This window comes from Hipposideros armiger, unplaced genomic scaffold, assembly GCF_001890085.2.
Source record: "Hipposideros armiger isolate ML-2016 unplaced genomic scaffold, ASM189008v1 scaffold_141, whole genome shotgun sequence".
Lineage (NCBI taxonomy): Eukaryota > Metazoa > Chordata > Mammalia > Chiroptera > Hipposideridae > Hipposideros > Hipposideros armiger.
Window position 1 is genome coordinate 2,854,333 of NW_017731491.1, and position 18,025 is coordinate 2,872,357.

The 18,025-nt window shown below is 57.6% G+C and overlaps 1 protein-coding gene across 1 annotated transcript; it reads right to left on the reverse strand.

Annotated features, from left to right (window-relative positions):
- Positions 1-1,707: 1,707 nt before the first annotated feature.
- On the reverse strand, positions 1,708-17,468 carry MNT (MAX network transcriptional repressor). The gene is made up of 6 exons (XM_019650530.1): positions 16,975-17,468; positions 10,928-11,513; positions 10,325-10,366; positions 10,075-10,186; positions 5,268-5,460; positions 1,708-5,096 (listed from the first exon to the last, which is right to left on the reverse strand). The coding sequence occupies exons 1-6, from the start codon at positions 17,045-17,047 to the stop codon at positions 4,339-4,341; spliced, it is 1,764 nt and encodes a 587-aa protein (XP_019506075.1). The 5' UTR covers positions 17,048-17,468; the 3' UTR covers positions 1,708-4,338.
- Positions 17,469-18,025: the final 557 nt, after the last annotated feature.

Here is an 18,025-nt window from a genome sequence, read left to right on the forward strand (position 1 = left end):
GGCCTCTGGCTGGACTTCTAGGACCACAGAGAACCCCAAAGCCAAAATGATGGTTTTGCTAAAGGTAATTGTGGATAGGAGGAGCAGGAAGTACGAAGAGGGTGCTTTAAAGACCATCTCAGGGAACCCTCCCACTCTGGAAGTCAAGTCTCTCACAGAGCAGAGCCGGTGCGTGGAAGCTCCTGGGTTCCTACCTGAGGTTCTTTTTTTCCGTTTCCCTGATCACAGGCCTCGCTCTTGCAGGCTCCAGCTGAGCTGGGGGGACTGACTTCAGCCTTTGAGTGCAGGGAGGGGTTTCTGCCTACCCTCAAGATACAGTGATAGTGTTCAGATGACACCGGGTCTTCACTGCCAGGGCCAGATCATCTTTGTTCCCAGTGCTGGGCAGTGCCTGACCGAGTGGGCACTCAGGAAGTGTTGCCCCTACCGGTGGGCCTTTCCTGAAGTGGAAGGGACCGATCTCTATCTTGAGTTACCAGCAGAGGGAGCCAGCACATCACAAAGTGAAGGGCTGGTGGCCTCGTGGGGCAATGGAGCTGGCCTTTTGAGGCTTTCCTTCAGAAAATGGAACCCCAAGACATGTGTGCCCACCACTCCCTCACTCCCTTCCCTAAGGATGACCCCTGCCCCATATCCCCACGCTCACCCCAGGAAGAGAAGCTGAGTCAATTCCCCAGGCTGGGAAGGAACGGGGCAGGTGTCAGGCAGTCAGAAAAGGCAGGAAGGGCAGCCTGCCTGGCCTACAGCTTGGCCCAGGTAATTGTCCCCTCACCTCCCTACTTACTCCTGGGAGGCTTGCCAAAAGGTAGCTTTCCCCAAAACGGGAGAGATGTAGTCCTAAGGACAAAGGTCTTCCAGGCCCAGCTTAGAATGTGGCTTTGACCTCTTCCTCGTTCCTTTTCCTGAAAGGACAGCCTATGGACTCCCCATATGACCTGTCCTAACCTCTACCCCATAAACACATCCCCTCCCAGGGGGCCTTCATCTTCTGTGCACAGATCCTCTCCCCTTCCCATTGGAACTTTGTTGAGTTCAAGATCCCCAACTCTACAAGAGGCCCGGGGGCAGGATGGCCGTGCTAGGTGACTCTACACTGAGCTGGGATCTGACTGTGGCATGAGGACCCAGGCTAGCTGTGTGACTAACAAATCAATCACTCATCCACCTCAAACTCGTTTCCTTTTCTGCCAGAACGGGGCTAGTTCTTGGCTTACGTACTCACTCCACCGTGCTATTATGAGATGAAATACAGTAAGATGGTGTTTGTAAAAATGGTTTGAGGAAGTATCAAGTATTGCAAAAAACGTAAGGCCAGAAACGCAGTTCTCAAAGCTTGTTGAGGACTGAGCACTGGAAGATCCCTAATATTTCTCTAAAGTTGACCAGCGTGGAAGCTGCTTGAGGAGCATCCTCCACAAACGTCAACAGGGAAAAGACCCTGCTGCTTGCTAGAGGTCTTTACCTGAAGGTCTGTACCCGCTTCAGTAACAAAAGGACCCAGATGCTGCAGGCTGGCAGCTCCAGCTCAGGTTTCAGTGCAGGTTTATTTCAATTTTATATTTTATTCCAGGCAAGTGCTTATTACATGGATAGTATTCATGTCTCAATACCTAAAGTCTTGGAGCATGAACAGCCACTAGAATACAGTTCAATAGTAAAAATACAATATGTACAAAATTAGGGTTTTTGTAGTTTTTTTTTTTTTTCCCCCCACACAGCAGATGTATCCAAACACATAAAAATCTAGTCTGGGGTCACTACAGTTTATATTTCAGGAAACGGAGACACAGTGACCGAGTCCTCACTGTAAACAAGGGCCACCTCTTGGGGGGGGTGGGGGTGGGACCCTGGGATGGGGGAGAAGAAGCTGTTCCTGGAGAGAGCAGGGGTTATGGTGACCCCTAGCTCCGCTCCAGGTATTCCCTGCCCTTCTTTGCCCCCCACCAAGGAACCAACTCCCCCTTCTCCCCGAGGTAAAGACTCCCAGCCAGTGAGCCACTCCGAACATCAAAAAGTAAAACACGCATGAGAGGTAAGATGTGTGTGTGCACGCGCGCACATGCGCGTCCCCCAGGCTGGAAGGGCTAGGGAGGGGAGGGGCAGGCGGTCCCACAGGGCGAGGACAGATGTGGTCCTGACAGCTCTGAGAGGAGATGCCCAAGGAAGGGCTGGGCGGCAGCTGCCCTCTAGGGCACACAGCGTCACAGCATTCACAAACGACAACAAAAACAGCTACAACACCCATCGTCACCAATCTGGACATAGTCATTCGGCACTAGATTCGGAGGCCCCCTTGCTGGGGGCCGGGAGGGTCGGGGGCAGCGGGCGGATGAGGTATCTGTGCAGGCCCAAGGGGCAACTGGCTGACAAGTTTCAACTCTGGACCGGCCTTGGGATGCAGGGAGGTGAACAGAGCCGAGGCAGGTTCATCAATGCTTCTCTGACTGTTCCCTGGGTGCCAGGCCTGCCCATCTCCCTCTGCTTTTCCATTGTAATCACACTGGGAAGAGTGAAACTGGCTCCCCGGAGAACCAGGGTGGTGGTGGTGGTGGCTGCAGGCGCAGGAAGGCAGCAAGCTTGGAAGGTGGGAGCGCTGTGGGGTGGTATGGGATTCCCTCCTGGAGGCCTCTAAGGCATGGATAGGCCTTCCCTTTCCCCAGGAGAGAGAAATGAGAAGAAAACAGTCCCCTGGGAGGTCTCCAGGATCAGGAACAAACCCACAGGGAGTTCTTAGGCATCTATATCTATTCAAGACCTCTGCTGGAGCCACTCCAGAGGATCCTGGGCCCTTACACTCACCCCACCCCCCAGCCTGTCAGTGCAAACTTCACACCTAGGGACACTCGCTTCCTTCCCCCACACTGAAAGGCCATCAGTGAGTGTGTCCAGGTGGGGAGCCAAGTGTGCACGTGTGTGTAACTGAGTGTCTGACACAAGGCCACTTGTAATAAATACCCACATAAAAAGAGAAGCCAAAGCAGTCTGCCAAGGCAGAGGCAGGGAAAGCAGCATCTCCTACACCAGGCCCCCTCGCGCCTTCCCACCCCAAGCTTGGCCCTGCTCTCGGCCCAACTAAGGACCTTTCCTCAGGGGATGGCGGTGGCACACCACAGCCCCCACCAGAAAGGGTACACTCAAACAGCCCACTGGAGAAAGGCGGTGTGAGACAGAGAAATAGGGGGCAGAAGCAGCAGCCCTACAACAGTCCGGCCCTACTACCTCGCTATGGGACCCCAGAGCCTGTTTGGAAAAAGGTTGGGAGCTTTACTGGAACCCCTAGAGTTTAACTTCCTGATTGCCTCAGCAGTGTGGCTTCAGGCTCCTGGAACCCAGACAGATGCCGGCCCATGTCTCCCAGGCGGGATGAGGCACCCAAGCATACCCACCCCTTGGGGGAGCGCAGAGCACTGAGCAGAGGCCAGGGAGTCGGGAGTAAACGCCAGATAGCACCCTTTCTCTGCCTTCTGGAAGCCAACAGACACCCAGGGACGGGGACAGGGGTCCAGAACATCTCTCAGTTCAGACCCAGGCTGGGGGAGGTGGGGGGGCGGTGACAGCAAAGATGGGGACAGCCAAGCCCCTCCTTACCCACCCCATCCTCAGCCTGTCCTCCTGAGGTCAGGAGCCCAGTGGCAAGGATTGGGGGGAGGGGGAGCTCAGAAGCTTGGCAACAGTTTGGGTTTGGTTTACTGTTGACAGAGAATCATCTTAACCAGTTTCTGCTGTAAGGAATCACAGTGACTGCAACTGGGTCGCAGAGCCCCAAGCTAGGGCACCCACCTCTCTGGGTAAGACTCCAGACCAGCCACGTCCTAGGACCTGTCACCTGTACTCAGAGCGGGGCTCACAGTGGTCCCCAACTTTCTGCACCAAGTTGCTTCAGTTCAGCTTCCCCCGCTTTTCCCTCCAAAGGCCTGGGAAGAGAAGGCTGAGGCTCGGGAGGGGAGGGCCCGGGCGCTCAGCCACCTCACCAGACAGCAATAGCAGCAGCAGCACAGGAAGGCAGCAGGGGAGGGAGACGTTTCACATCACACTGGTTTCGGGGGACAGGATGGGGAGGCAGGAACGGCACCAGGCCGGACAGGCAGCAAGTCCACCAGAGCGTCTCTCATCATTTTATCAAGTCGTAGTGCAGTGGGGTAACCCCCTGCCCTGTGCCCAGCTCCCTGGGGTGGCCCCTCCCTCCCCTGGCTCAGAGTCTCTGCACCCCCTTCCCCTAGGAGGCCTGGGGGTGGGTATGGGTGGGGTGGGCCTGGCTGGAATGTGTGGAGCTGGTGGGAGAGTGGGGGACAGGTCCCCCTCTTTGCCCCCACTGGGGGCCTCTGAGTGGCCTCATCCTCAAGCCAGCTTGAGTGTGCTGACTGGGAAGGAGGGCATGGTGACCATGGTCACAGGGTTGAGCACTGTCTGGCCCACCAGTTGGGGGTGGTGTACCACCTGAGCCCCCACGGCTGGCTTTGCCATGACGGTGGCAGGAGGCCCCAGCCCGCCTGTGCCGTTCACTTGCTGGTGCGAGAGGGTGTGAGCGATGTGGCTCACCGCCACGGGCTGGCTCACTGCCACAGGCTGTGGGTATAGGGGCAGCTGGGAGCCAAGGTGGGCCACGTGGTTGAGGGTGGCAGGGTGCACTGTGATGTGGCCAATGGGGGGTGTGGCAGGTGCCAGCTGCACAGCAGGGCTGGGGGCCGAGGGGGCAATGTGGGCGATGTGTTTGCCGCCTGGCCCCTGGAGAACGTGGTTCACAGTCTGGATGACTGAGGCGTGGGTAGTGGCCGTGTGGGCGATGACCGTGGAGCCTCCCCCAGCTGCAGCCACCAGATGGGCCGGAGCGGGCACCAGCGTCTGGGCAGGGGCAGCTGGTGGGGGAGGAGGGGCTGGCAGAGGTGTCTTCTGCTGTGGAGGGGGCTGTTGCCCGGGGAGGTGGGCAGGAGACAGGGCCACAGGCTGGGAGTGGGGGTGTGGGTGGGGAGGCAGAGGCGCAGGGGCAGTGCTGGGCGGTGGCTTCGGCAGCTCCGGGTGGGGACGATGGCTCAGCTTAGGTGGGCCCAGGCCAGCCTGGTCCTCCTCCATATCCTCGTCTATGTTGTCCTCACCCTCTGTGGGGGGACACAGGGACAAGGACAGGTCAGAAAAGCTTGGGAACAAGAGACTGGAAAAGTAGATGCCCTTGGGGGTCTAGGGCTATTTCAGAGCTGGGGTGGGAGGGCATCTTTCCCAGCAAGCAAAGTGCTGGGCAGGAAAGCTGGCATGTGAGGGGTGGGGCTCACCAGAGGCAGTAGAGGTGGAGGCCTGGTCGTCCTCAGGCTGGCCCGTCTGCCGGAGCACGCGGTCAATCTCCAGCATGTCCATCCACTGGCTTAGCTCGTGCTTGAGCTCCGCCAACCGCTGCTGCGTGGCAATCTTCTCCCGTGCCAGCCGCTCCATCTCATGCTCATATTCCTTCTCCTTTCTCTTCAGGGACTGGAGAACAGGGCAAGGGACAGCAGACTATACTGAGCAGAGGCTCGGGGCCCACAGTACCTCACATATCTCCCCACAGCCACCCTTGCTTCCAGATCGCCTGGCCCACTGGGGCAGGTTTGCAGTGACCAGGGGGGCCTAGGCTGATGGAGACCACACCTGCCTCCTGAGCCATGGCTCTGCTCAATGAGGGCTAGGGTCCTGGGAACTATGGGCTTTCAGACAGGTGCCACTAAAAGAAAGCACAGATCCATGTCAGCTGCTCCCCCATCTCTACAACTCTATCCTAAGGGGCTTTGCTGCCTCTTGCTCCATACACCCTCCTGGCAGCATCTCCCTTCATTCTGCAGAGGACAAAAGAGATAAGAGACTACTCCAGTATTGCCCAAGGCCTCCACTGCCATTCACACCATTCTGTCACTCACTGATACCAAGCCACAAGCTACTCTCCTTGAATCCCATTCCCCAAAGAACCCCAAATGATCCAGCCCCCTTCTCTCTACCTCATCAATCACTAGTCTCCTTAACTTCAGTATCCTTAGAGGATAATCCACTAGATTTTGTGACAACCCCCACACCCCATTTCATCTCCTTGACCTGCCTCCATCTCGCCCTCAGCAGCTGCTGGCTCTGCACCTCCTCTCCAACCTCCTGGACTACTCCCCGCGGTGCCCACCCATGACACCTCTACACAGCCTCTATTTTCACATAATGCCTGCAGCCTCGGGATTCCCCAGGCTGCTGAACAAACCCGCAAGCCCTGGAATGTGCCCTCCTTTCACACCGGTACCTGAGTTGCAGTGAACAATGAGAAATGGCTCTTGGGGTGCTGGACAGCACCACTGACTCGACTGAGCACCCCTGGAGAGGCTTCAGTCCTCCACCACAGGTTCCAGGTCACTCTCGCCCCCAAGATGCTGACACCACCCACTTCACTAAGAACCATGGGGGAGCTCCCTTCCCCCATGGTGCCATCTCTCCCTCAACTCCAGGGCCACAGGCAACCTTGTGTCCCTTAGGTCGCCCCCTCACAGATGTGCTGGATGCCTTGCTTCCCAGACTGTGACACTGCTTCCCTATCAGAAGGGTCTCCAGTTTCCCTTTGCATGAAGCTTATTAGCTCCAAAGTGCCAGCTGATGATCTATTTCTCGGCTTCCTTCCACACCAGCTCTTACCTGTCCTCCATGACTTCCTGACTCTGACACTATTAAACCAGCCTATCTAAGTCTCACAGGCCTCCCTGCTGCCAGCTGCTCCTCAGCCCAGGCATGTCATGACGCTGGGTCTACCAGATGACACAGACAATCCTGCCCTGCTGCCTCCGGGGTCTTACCTGACCTGCTCCTGAGCTTCTAGCTTCCAAGGCTTGCCCAGTCACAGCCAGGTGCAGAGCACATTGGCTCTTCAAACACCAAACTCATCAGCTTGTCCTAGTTTGCCTTCCCCAACCCTGTGTGCCCTATCCTCTCTTCTCACCCCTCTAGGGCTTATCTGCTCATGCTCCACAAGGCCCACACCTTGTCCACCATCCTTCTCTACCCCACGCCCTCAATAGTAATTCCTCCTGACCTGCACCACACACCTGAGCATTTAATGAGACTGTCAGGTAGTGCTTAATCAAACACTGGTTCATACGACCTCCTAAATATTGCATGTTTTGTCTTTCCATCTCAACACACACTGTTCCTGTCCAACCTTGTGAGAGAAGGCAAGGCCTTTTCTATAGTTAGTTTATATTCCGACTCTACCAGTGGCCAGGGCAGAGCTATGTACAATGTCTCAGCGCCAGGGGAAGAATCTGTGAGGGCATGAACGTGTTAGCTCCCACCTTTATCCTGTCTCTCCCCTTCATCACAGTCGAGTCACAGTCACCCATTGGACTTGAGTTTCCTGATTCCATTTCCTACAGGCAGTTTTGCAGGGCCTCTCCTGACTGTTAACCTCCTCCTCCTGCACACGGTAACATTTTCAACTCCACACACCAACGAAGCCCAACTTCCCTATGCTCCCTCCCGCAGCCCCTAACTCCTTGCATTTCTGACCTCACCAGTAAGAGATACCTCAAATCATTAATTAGTGCCTGCAACACAAACCCCAGGTACAGCCATGCCCTGTACTGGCCTGAAGCCTGGTAGTTTTACACTTCTGTCGCCAGTCCCTAACCACACAGAGGCCCCTCTCCATCCTGGCTTTGAGATTTACCTGCTTCTCCCCATATTTCTGCCAGAAAGATTTCTCCTCTTACCCACACACACCTGTCTGGCTTCTCAGATGAGACCACATCAATAATCGGGCCTGTGATGAATCAACCCTCACTCCAACCTGGCTGCTGGGAGCTGGAAGTGGCCATGGTGAACAACAGCTCGACCTGGAGCTGGGCTGCCGTGAGTCGACAGCCACGGCTAGGCTGCAGTGGGGCTGGCCAGCAGCAGGGCGTGTGCTTTTGTGAGCAGCCATCCAATGGCCGGCGAGCGATTGCCTCACTCGGGAAGAACACAATGATAATACCACATGGGCCAGTGAAGCGACGTCCTCCACAACTAGACTGAAGAACCAAAGGACAGCAACTTGTCTGTTCCCCTTCCCTGGTTCCCCAAAACTGTTCCCTCCCCCCAATTCCCAAATAAAATCTTAATAAAATAAATAAAACCCATTCCCTTCCTAAGATCACCTGGATGTATGATTTGGTACTTGCCTATTCCTCATCCTGTTTCTGTCCACTTCACTGTGGCTTTCTTCAAATCCTGTACCACCTCCAAGCCATTTTGGATCTGGCTGGGGGCTACAGTCTTCCCATAGCTTCCTGCCTCAGCACACAACCAAAGCCCTCAGTCTACACGCCCTACATGGCCTCCAGTACTCTCTCAACTCATCTAGTGCCCTGCAGCTCCCCCCATCTCTGTATGGCAACCTTCCTGACCATCTTTAACTACCAGAAATGGGTCCTGCTCCCTCCTCAGCCCAGGCCCCGAGTCTGCTGGTTCTACTGAGTTTCTATTTCTCATTTATTTTCAAATCCACACGTTATGCAAACCAAAGCTCCCCTCCCTAAGTATGTGTCTACAAAGGAGAATCTTCCCACTTCTCAAGAATTGCTATTAATATTTGTAGAGAACCAATCTTCCTAACATCCCCATGACGAAGATAACTATTCTTTTTTTCCTATTTAGCACCACTGCATTACAGGAGAGGAAACGGATAGTCACAGAAATGGCACAGCATTTGGACAGGGATTTGGTCCCAGGCCATATGACTGCATGACAGAAAATACAGTAACTTCTACGAAGCCCAAGTTCTGTGAAAACATCCCAGAAATAAGCCTCTAGGGAACCGTCCGAACAAGGTGAAGCCCCGCCCCTCCCGGAGCACGCACGCACCCACGCGGACCCTGCTTTGCTGCGTCACTCCCCGCCAGCCGCACCCTCCCTCCTTGCATGCAGGAGCCCCGCCCCTCCCAGGTGCTGAGAAGCGGCTGAGAGGGGCACCTGCCCCGCCCTCTCGCCCCTAGGGCGGGCGGAAGGGCGTGCGTTCCCGCCGACTGGGAGCAATCGCAAAGCAGTGCCTCCGCCCCTTAACAAGTCAGACGGCGGTTACCACAAGGCTGTGACCCCGCAGTTGAGGCCGGGGGAGGGGTGGCGCCCAGCCCCCAAGCTTCCCTAGCGCACCGATAGGGAGACCCCGAGGCTCTGCCCCCCCTCGGCGCAGGCAAGGAGCCCTAAGCCCCTCCTACTCCCCAACGGCTCCATTCCGACTCTACCTCCGCGGCAGCAGAGCGTGGCCGCCTGCCCCACCCCCACAGCCTCCTTCCCGGCACGCGGAACCGTCCGCTGGTTTCCAGGGAAACCGAAACTTGGGCAGTCATGGCAACAGTTAGATATGGCGGGCGCCTCCCTCTACCCCCAACCCCACTGCAGAGGAGAGCCAATGCTTAAAGGGAGGGGACACACGACCCGGAGGGACCCTTGAAAAGGGCTTATTAAAAACCCAGACGGAAGGAGAGCGTAATTTTTTAAGGTTCGGTGACTCCGGGGCTGTCACCCAGACCGCCTCATTTCCCCAACTCCCAGGTTTAATCCCAAACTCGGGTCGAGGCACCTCAATGCGCTCACTGGAAGGATCTTAACCCTTCTAGGGTGAAAAGTGGGGGGCTTCACCAGCGAGCCGCCTAAGGAAGGAGCCACGCCTGGGGTACTTCCCCCCACCAGAAGCGATTGACTCGAGCCAAATCCGGTTCCCGCCCCGGCACTGCGGGCGGGGTGGAGATGAGGGGCGGCTCCACGCCCCTCACCCGTGGTGCACAAATAGTGTCAGGAGGTAATGAGGGGCCTGGCACCGGGTTTGACACCGAGCTGTGGGGCGGTACAGATGGCAGAGCTCGACGGGGGAGGGGAGAAAAGGGGAGCAGAGAGGATCACCCCCACCGCCCTCCGTGCGCAAGCGCATGCGTCTTCCCGTCCCCTCCCGGGCTGGGAGACCCGCTGACGTCAGCCGACCATGTGCTCAGCGCCCGCGTGGAGGCAGGCGGGGCAGCCGGCGAGGGAGGGAGGGCGGGCTGCGCTGCTGCTGGCGCCGCCAACGCCCGCCTCCTCTCGACCGGCTTCCCTCCCCCATACCTGAATGTACCGCAGCGCCGTCCGCAGTACGCTGAGATTCGACGTCTTCTTGTCGTCCACGTTGGGGATGTTGCGTTTCAGGGTCTCAAAGCATTCCTTCAGATGGGCCCTCCTGGGGAGAGGAGGGCGAGCGGCGCCGGTCAGCCAGCGCCAGGGGGGTGGGGCAGAGTGGGGGAGGGGCGGGAAGGACCAAGGAGCGCCTGGGGGAACCACAGGGTGGGACCAGAGCCACACACGCACGCACACACACCTGTTCTTCTCCAATTTGTTGTGGACTTCTCTGGTTCCGATCCTGCAACCCAGACAGACGGGGGGCTCAGGGAGGAGGGCCTGATTAGGCAGCCTTCCTGCCCCTGCCCCGCCCCCTCCACCCATGCCACAGGCTTTTTGTCCCTGACTTTATATAAAAGCAGCAATGGGAGATGTTCCCCCCACATGTATGCTCAATTCACAACCCCTTTAACCCTCTGCCACCTCTCTACTTGAGGAGACAGAAGGGATCCTGGGACTCAAGAGAAATCGCCAGTTGACCCCAGCCCTCACCCAAGAGGCCCATAATCTGACCCTGTCCAAAGGCCTGGAAATGCTATCAGCCCTAACCTTGGAGGGGGTCAGAGAACACAGAAGCCTGAGAATAGCAGAGCTAAGTAGCCATTCTCCACTCCCGGGGTGGGGATGGGCAGGGGTACAGTGAGAATGTCCAAATATTGGAGGGCACTTCTAGGTTGGAGAGGTAGGGAGGGCGTGGCTCTGAAGGGTAAGCTTGGGAGGGTCCTTTCTCTTGCACACACAGCCTAGGGGGTGGGCAGTTCTCTCCATCCCACCAGCCCAGACTCTGCCACACTTCACTCACCCCCCAGGCCTCTTCTTCTGTTCGCTGGACTTGACTTCTTCAGCTGGTGCCAACTTCAGGGTCCCAAGAGTGGGTGGGGGTGGCTGCTGGGGGGCCAGCTGGGGTTGGACTCCGGGGTGTGGTGCTATGGTCAGGATGGGTGTGGGGAGGGGCTGCAAAGGCTTGGGGCTGCCGGTGGCGTTAAGGGTGGTCTTAGAGTCTGGCAGTAGGGGAGCAGGGGTTGGCACCTGTGGCCTGGTGGGCAAGGAAGCAGACTCCTTAATGCTGAGTCCAGGGGTGCTAACCAGGGCTGGCTGCCGAGGTGCCAGGGGCAGAGGCTGGGCTGCAGGAGGCAGTGGTGGGGGTGGGGGCAAAGGCTGAGGTGAGTTGGTCACTACTGGAATAGGAATGACAGTCAGTGGGGTGGGGGTGGCAAGTGGTGGTGGTGGTGCCGGTGGGGGTGCCGGTGGTGACAGAGGCAGGGGTGGTGCCTCGATTCGGGGTTCCTCCACAGGAAGGGCATGGGCCAGCCTGGCCAGGCTGCTGGCCTTCTTCTGCTCCTGCTCCCGCTCCCGCTCCCGCTCCAAGCGAAGCCGCTCCTGCTCCTCTAAGCAGAGAGAACACAAGGGGTGTCTCAGTGGGACCAGCAGTCCTGGGCCTCAGCTTCATTTGTCCTCGAACCCATCCTCTGACCTTGTTCAGGTCAGCATTCAATGACACCTCTGCTCAGCCTGAGATGCCACAAATTCCCATCCACACTCAGCAGTGCTGGGGCCACAGCAGTGAACAAATGAAAGAGTAGAGTCCCAGCCATTGGGGAGCTCACAGCCTGAGCGGTTGGGGGGAGGGACAAGTAACAGGGATAACAATCCAGGCTAGGGGAGAAGAGGGGCCTTAGAAAGGTGGAACAAGAACTGTCAGGGAGGATACTGGAGGCCTGGGAGCCTGAAGGTTGAGGGGTAAGGCAGTTGATGAGCAGGGAGGGTCAGGAGCAACAGGGTGATGATAGGTGAGGTAGGCAGAGGCCAGTCCACAAAAGACCTCACAGGCCAGCAGAGGACAAGGGGGGCAGGGAACGGATAGATCATAGCTTCTAGGCAAGACCTCAACAATGTTTACCAAGTAGCTTTTAGAAGGCAGGCAGCACCTTCATTTCACAGATGAGTTAAATTAGCTCAGAGAGGGAAAGTTATTTGTTGAGGGTCACACAGCAAGCTACAGGTAAAAACAGGCTAAACCCAGCCAGGTCTCTTATCACCTGGTGGATGCCCTATATTTGCTGTGCCAACATATGCTCACTAGGTGTCTACACACACATACAAACACGCGTGCGTGTGCCCTAACAAGAGCCCCCCCCCCCACAGGCAGGGTAAGCGCATCACCTTCAACTCACATGTGAGGAAACTAGACCCAGGACTTGGGACTACCAGGCTAAGTCCCAAAGCCTCTGGTTTCCTCAGGGACATATAAAACACATGTGGTCCTTCTCTGCCTTTTGTCATGCTAGAACTAGTTTCTCCCAAATCCCCCCTGTCCTCCCACCACCCCCAGCAGCACAAACGAGTAAGAGGCAGGCAGAAAGGAAAGCTGAGCTTTTTAATACACGTTGAACAGGGCAATGAGCTCCGGGCAAACTTGCACCATCGGTCCAGCATCTCTTCTGGAAGCCCTACAGGAAGGGGAGAGGGCCCCTCTTGCTCCAGAGGCCCAGCTCCATCTCCACCCTGCCCCGTTTGGGGGCCCCACCATTCTGGTTCCCTGGCTACAGGGCTGGGCCAGGGCCCTGGGGAGCAGCTGCAGCCCCCAGGCCAGGGAGTAGGCTGGTCAGCCAGCCCCCCCCTCCCTCCTGCCCCAATTCACCACACTGCTGACTAACCCAGCCAACAGTGCAGGCCTACAGACACGCCCCAAACACGCCACCCACAAGGGGCGGGGCTGAGGGATAAGGTTGGCTAAGTGCCCCCTCAGCAGGAGGGCATCAAACCCCCACTTGTCTTTCGGCTCAGGGGCCCCCCAAAAACCTGAAGCCTCAGGGACCTTTTGCCAATCAACAACTTGAGTGAGACGGGCCTGCTTGGAGCCCCTCCCTCCGCAGAGGAGTAGAGGCAAGTAGGAAGTAGAGGGGGACCAGCTCAGAGAGGGGAAGCACTCAGTGGTTTCCCAGCAGCCAGAGATCAGGGGTTGGACAGGTCAGCACCGGCCTCTTCCGTATCTTCCCCGCCCTTCAGGAAGTGGAGCTGCCAGATCAGCCTGCTCCAATGAGGGGAGCCCTTGCTCTCCCAGGCCTTTCCAGCCAGCACTGACTTATGTTACAGCCCCAGAGAAAACCAGCTCTCTGCTCTCCACCTTCCCACAGACCACACTGTTCATTACAGACAGCCCTTCTCAGGCCCAGCTTGGGATATTCCTAGTCCTCACCCCTCCTCACCTACTCCACTCCATCCCCAAGACAAGGCCCTGGAGCTCAGGGCCCAATACAGTCCTCACCTCCATTCCTTTGAGACAGGACCCAAACTTTCATTGGCCTTGAGGCAAATGTTCCACTCTCCCATAAGCATGGGGACAGACAGGGCCCAAGATGCCCTGAGAACTCAGATTGAAGGCAAACCTCATATTCCCCATATTTTAAAGTAACTCCAAAGCTCACCCAAGAGATGGCCACCTCCTTCTCACCTACCGGCTCTTCCAAAGCTAGGCAGGTAGGCCTCACAGGTGCCAGGAAGGACCCAGGTGAATGGCCAAGCGCTATCACACCTGGATCAGCATGATAAAGCTTAACTGGTGGTGAAGAAGGGGTGGCTCAGGCCAGATCTAGCCCATCAAAGCTTCCTGCCTCCTCCCTGCCAGCTCTGACTCAGTCTCTACCCAGCAAGTATGGCAGAGGGGGAGACAAAGTGGGGAAAGCAAGCTGACAGTCCCTCGGGACCTCCCTCAGAAGTATATGGGTTTAGGCTCTTTAAAATAATGCTCAGCTGCACCCATGGGTGCACTCCCTCTCTCACTCCCACATATGCACATACACACTCTGGTACCTTCCATGGGCTCTGCCCAGAGGCTGCCTCCTGAGAATTTGTAATAACCTCTCTGGGGTGATCCAGGGGCCACAGTGGAGAGTATGGACTTTGGGCTCCCTTTGGCCATCCCTAGCCACTGTGTCCCGGGGGATCAACAGGCACAGAGCTGGGGCCCAAAGAATTTATACCTGGTGGTTCCAAATGTTCAGGGTCATTCTCCCTTTCTGCATGCTATCAGGGAACTTGGCACATAAGACAGGCCTAGGGTGCACCTGTAGACACTCCAGTCAGCTCCTTCCAATCAAGGAAGAAGAGGGCTCTGTTGGAGCCCTCTCCATGAATGCTAGAAATGACCAGGCCCTCCTGCTAACCACCAGGATAGCCTTGCCCTTCCTTCTCTGTGTGCTCACGTGCCTCCCCCCACCCCCCAACTCAGGTTCATCATGTGAGCAAACTGGCTACTCCAGATCAGGAAACTGACCCTTGAGGTTAAAGGGGGGCACGCACAAGAGGGCTCCCTCTTCAGAGCTACCCATCAGATACATGCCCTGAGACAGAAATTATGGTCAGCAGGTTCATACCACCTCCTTCTCTCTCATTCTTCCCATCCCCCGCCAGAGGACAGACCCTCAAAAAGGAGAAAAAAACAAATTCTGGAGATTAAACTGTTGCAGCTGGGTCTACGTAAGTTTTTGATGCAGATGTCGCTTTCCAGCATCCATTCATCCTCTAAGACCCCAGCCCCACCAAGAAGAAGCTGAGACTGGGCCACTAAACTAGGCTTCAACGCAGCTCCCTGTCCCCCGTTCTCACCACCTAAAGGAGAGGGCAGAGATCTGCAACTTCTTAGGAGAGAACCATTCCCAGCTTCCTTCAAAGTGTTGTACACATCATCCCTGTTCTTCCTACTGGTCAGCTGTGGACTTACTTATTTTAGAAAGGGCAGGACAGATAACAGTGGGGGTCTTCTCCCCTTCCCCATATGGCCAACAAGTCTGCAGGTAAAGTGAAGGTGAAGTGTTTCCTTGGGACAAGGTAAGGGTCAATCCTGTTCAAACTAGCACAATGCCTGGTATACAGTGGGCGCACAATAGGTATTCTTGAATTGCATTGTGTTGATGGTGGCAGCAGATGACTCAGTCTCTCCAAATATTGTGCATGCTCCTACCTCCCCCCCACCCCCTCCCCACGCAGGGCATTCTGGGGGACCACCAGCACTGTCCACCACCGAGTCTGCTCTGGACCCCAAAGACAAGTGGGAGGGGTGCATGGGCTGATGTCTCAACCCATCATCTCGCAAAACCCAAGCATCTCGGTCTCACATATCTCGAGTGACTCTTGACCTTGAGAGGCCGGTCGACCCGACTAGGCCGGCAGACCCACCACTTCCCCCGCCCCTGGTCCACTGCCACTCCCCCCACTGACCGCGGCAGCACACGCTGCAGGCGCGCGCGCGCGCGCGCACACACACAACACACACTACTACCTTCTGCATGACTCATCATTGAAGCAACAATAGGCAGAGAGAAAGGAAAGGAGGGCGAGGGCAATCTCCACCACAACCAACCGAGCTGAAGGGTTGGGAAGAGGTGGGTTCGAGAAGGCAGGAGTCCCTGGATACTGCACACACACCAACCGATCCAAGGCTTAGGCCCTGGCAACAGTCCGGAAATCGAAGGCCTTTCCCCTCATCCCCTATTTCTGCAGACCCTGAAGCTGGGGACCATCAACAAGGACGCGTGGGGATAGGGGGTATCAGAAATCTTCGTCGTCGTCCCCCCATCGAGGGACCGCCAAAGTTTGCCTCTTCTCAGCCTGGGTCATTCCACAATGTGGCCAGGGATGTTGCCAGGAGGTCCTGGTGAGAATGTTTTGGGGTCAGTGGGAATATGTGAGCTCTGTCCTGTCGCTCTGCGATTCTAAGGGTTTGCCAGGACCAGAAACAGGAGGTTGGGGCAAGAACCTACAGGTGAACTCGGCTCCTCCTCCGCAGGGCAAAGGCTCTCCCCGAGAGATGCCCAAAGCCAGGGCCCAGCCCGGCGCAAGACTGGCCCCGCCCAGGCCCCGCCTCCGCCAGAGCGCGAGGCAGAGAGGAGGGGCCAGACCGTGCAGTCCCCAGCGGGAGTGTCCCCCGTGCACGTGGTCGGGGGCGGGACCCGTCCACGTCACCACCCGGTGTAACCAACAGGCTTAGAACGCAGGCACACGCAACATTCCAGCCGAGAGCGGGTTTGGAACGCGCAGACACGCCACATTCCACATCGTCTAAAGTGGGGCGCAGCAAGGGGGGCCCGGGGACCGCCCCCAGCGACCTATGGGCCGTATCTCAAACACCATGAATCAGCCCGGCTCTCACCCAAACCCCTGACGCGCGACCGAGCTCAAGATCTGGGAGGCGGGGTCAGGTGGCTGGCCAGGATCATAAGACACGCGATGTCATTTCATTCTGCAAAGGCCGCCTCCGCCCCAAGCGGCGCGTAGATCTGCCGGGAGCGCTCTCCGCACCCTCCCCACAAGGCCAGGGAAGCCGGGGAGCTGCTCGGCGTAGAGTAATTCCTACCCCCACTCCGTTACACACACGCCCACTCGTGTGCACTCTACACTCGCCCGTGTACACGTCCGTTCATCCGCTCTCCTCGAGGCTCCCATTACACATCACCCGTGCACACACGCACGCACACACGGGTCTGCCACCCCCACACAACACCATTGCTCACCCCACCCTGCTGGCTCACATCCTCGGCGCTACCGAGGGCGCCGCTGGCCAACGCGAAAGTAGCCCCCCACGAAAGGTACACAAGGGGTGGCAGGCAGCTGGGGTGGAGCCCACAGGGGCCGGGTCCCTCGCTGCATGTTAATGAATTCGTTAGTTAATTTCACTGCCCACAACACTCCTTCCCCCGGCGGTTGCTCTTGAGCGGAGCCTTGCGCTGCCCGGTTTCGCCGGCCGCCCGGGAGGGGGTCCTTGCCAGTGCAGTTTCAGCGTGGATTCGGGGAACGGGGCCGCTCGCCTCCCCTTCCCCGGTGCCCCTGGGGCCCAGCCTGGCCGCTCACCACGTGCTCTCTGTTGTTGCTGCGCTTGCCATTCCAGGAAGCGGGCCGCCTCCAGTAGCGTCTCTATGCTCATCGCGCCGAGAGCTGCCGGGGGTGCGCCTGGGCCGAGACTGCGGCCCGCAAGCTGGGCACAGGTCAGGCTGGCGGGCAGGCAGGAGGGAGGGATCACCTCCGGGGGGCGACAGGGCTGGGCGGCGCAGTGCACTCCGCAAGGAAGAACGGGGGAGCACGGGGAGAAAAATCAATGTCTCCCAAAATATTTGCAAAATACAATTTGCAAATTAAAAAAAAATTTGATGCAAAAAAAAGGCGGCACTGCCTCCCTCCTTCTCCTCCCTCTCTTCCTCTCTTCTAATGCCTCCCGCCCCGCGGTCCCCGGGAGTCCCGCCGACAAGAAAAGGCTTTGCAACAAGATGGCGAGGAGGCACCGACACACACAACAAGGGAAGGAGCCGCGCTGCCCCCGGCCGCCGCCCCCGCTACTACACCGGGGCCGCAGCCAAAGCCCGGACCGGAGCCCCCACCCGGAGGGCCGCGGCGTCTCACGGAAGGAGGGGCGGGGTCTCGAGCGAGCTGCTCCCGCCTACTATAGACGGCGCGCGGACACGTGGCCTGGTTGGGGGTGGGAGACGCTCCAGTCTGGTTCGCGCCCTGCATTTCCGCTTTCCCGCCTAGCCCCGCCCCGATTGCAAACCACAAGTTGAGCAAGGACTGTGCGTTTGGGTCATTCACAACGAAATTTAACCTGCTGGAGGGAAGGAAGGATGGAAGATTCAAGATTTAAGTTAACTCAAATGAGGATATTCCGAGTGAGGGAAACCTTAGGATGGTAGAGACTGGCCTGAACCCTGCCCACACGTGACCTAATTCTTGCAACCACCCGGCTGTTGCAATTCCCCCGGGATCCGCCCCTGGGCGGAGCTGACAGCAGGAGGCTGCCAGAGAACTGGCGCAGGGAGCGGAGTGGCGATCCGATTCCGCGTTTTGTCTCCCTTCCTCCCCCCGCAGTGCGTTCGCATCCTATTAGGCGACGTCACCGGGCTGCGGGCCA

What these genes read in the sequence shown, in the direction of transcription:
- MNT (XM_019650530.1), bottom strand. Translation starts at nt 17,047, where the DNA reads ATGAGCATAGAGACGCTACTGGAGGCGGCCCGCTTCCTGGAATGGCAA. An exon ending in CAGAAGAAGAGGCCTGGGGG is followed by an intron (nt 10,367 to 10,927) that starts GTGAGTGAAGTG and finishes TCTGGGTTGCAG; the next exon opens with GATCGGAACCAGAGAAGTCC. An exon ending in CGGCGCTGCGGTACATTCAG is followed by an intron (nt 5,461 to 10,074) that starts GTATGGGGGAGG and finishes CCTGTTCTCCAG; the next exon opens with TCCCTGAAGAGAAAGGAGAA.